The sequence below is a fragment of the Emiliania huxleyi genome (assembly GCF_000372725.1).
Source record: "Emiliania huxleyi CCMP1516 unplaced genomic scaffold EMIHUscaffold_5360, whole genome shotgun sequence".
NCBI lineage: Eukaryota > Haptophyta > Isochrysidales > Noelaerhabdaceae > Emiliania > Emiliania huxleyi.
The window spans coordinates 1-1585 of record NW_005197973.1 but is presented as its reverse complement, the minus strand read 5'-3'; the positions used below and the strand labels follow the sequence as shown (position 1 = coordinate 1585).

At 60.9% G+C, this 1585-nt stretch overlaps 1 protein-coding gene across 1 annotated transcript; it reads left to right on the top strand.

Annotated features, from left to right (window-relative positions):
• Nucleotides 1-123: 123 nt before the first annotated feature.
• On the top strand, nt 124-940 carry EMIHUDRAFT_256852 (hypothetical protein; the record flags this gene model as incomplete). Its single annotated transcript, XM_005765731.1, has 2 exons — nt 124-227; nt 889-940. The coding sequence occupies 2 exons, from the start codon at nt 124-126 to the stop codon at nt 938-940; spliced, it is 156 nt and encodes a 51-aa protein (XP_005765788.1).
• Nucleotides 941-1585: the final 645 nt, after the last annotated feature.

Genomic DNA, 1585 nt, shown 5'->3' with positions numbered 1-1585 from the left:
CCGAACTGCACCGGCGCCGACCTGCGCTCGGTCTGCATTGAGGCGGGGGCATGTTCTGCGACCCTCGCTCGAGCCGGGCCAGTCCTTGTTTGACGGTCGTGTGTTTTCTTTTTTTAGGCGGGCATGTTTGCGATCCGCTCGAGGCGGAAGACCGTGACGGAGAAGGACATGATCGACGCCGTCAACAAGGTGATCAAGGGCTACTCCAAGTTCTCGGCGACGCCAAAGTATCTCGTGTACAACTAGAGGGCCGGCGTCGCCGAGAGGACTCGTATCTGTATCTGCTGCCACACGGACAGCGGTCGTTTTTCGCGTTGCGTTAAGTTGTTGCCTCGTCTCTAATTTTATCCCCCGGGCCCGCCGCCTGCACCGCTTGTGAGTTCTCATCTTCCTGGACGCTGGAGTGGAAGGACTGAGAGAACTGGTGAACTCGTGAGAGTACACACGCCCTCAGCCTCACGCGGGCGGGATACACACATACACAACTGTCACTGGCCACTACGCGCGCGTGCTGCCTGGACGCGTGGGCGTCGAGCTAGCCGCGGGGAAAGCCGACCAGTACACGATGTCCTGTGTAACCCGTAATAGGGTTTGTTGTAATTTCTTCTCTCCTTCTCTCCGGTGGTTCGCCTGTGATCGTGCGGTTAGTGCTAGGGCGGACGGGCGCATCTCTCTCTCTCTCTCTCTCTCTCTCTCTCTCTCTCTCTCTCTCTCTCTCTCTCTCTCTCTCTCTCTCTCTCTCTCTCTCTCTCTCTCTCTCTGTTCTCTCTCTCTCTCTCTCGCTCTCTCGCTCGACGCTCGCTCGCTCGCTCCTCGCTCGCTGCATCTCACGAGAGAGAGATTTTTAGCAATACCAAACAACTCTAACACTTTTTGTCATCTCACGAGGGAGGGAGATGGACGCTACCCAACGCTGCCAAAGGAGAAACTCCAGAAATAGACGAATGGTGCATGTGAATAGCCTTGCCCACCCAACCCTACCCTGGAACGTAAGCCCATGCTGTTGATAGTAATAGGAATCCTAGTACAGAGGTCAGTACAGTTGTGGTGGAGGGGCCCCGGGCGGGGGAGCGGGCCCGCGCGGGGAGGCGGGTGGAGGGCGGGCGCCACGCCACCGTGCAGGCGCGGGGCGCGGGGACGCAGCCGGGGCCAGTGCGCGGCGAGCTAGGAGCCCGAAAAAAATTCGCAAGTTATCGCAGCGCATCGAGAGCTGCGGAATGAGGAGGCAAAGTTAAACGTTCATCTTCCTCGGCAAAAATAGGGCGCAGGGGCCACTGACTGGCACACACACGGCTCACGCCGACGACCCTCGGCGTCGCGCGGCCTATGGTGCGCCTCCGACTCCACCCCAGCTTCGGCGTGTGCCTTCGCGACCAGGAGCAGCGGTGGGTGTCTCTGGAGCAGGCGCTTGCCGCCAAGGCCGCTGCTCTCTCGGCGGCGGAGGAGGAGATCAAGACGAGCGCCGGATCGGTGGTCGCCCTCCTCGCGTGCTCCCCAGCCGTGCTCGAGGCGGCCACGGAGCTTGCGGCCGCCGCATCGGCATCGTGCGTCGTGGAGAGCGGCTTCGTCTTGCCCTTTCAGCCGA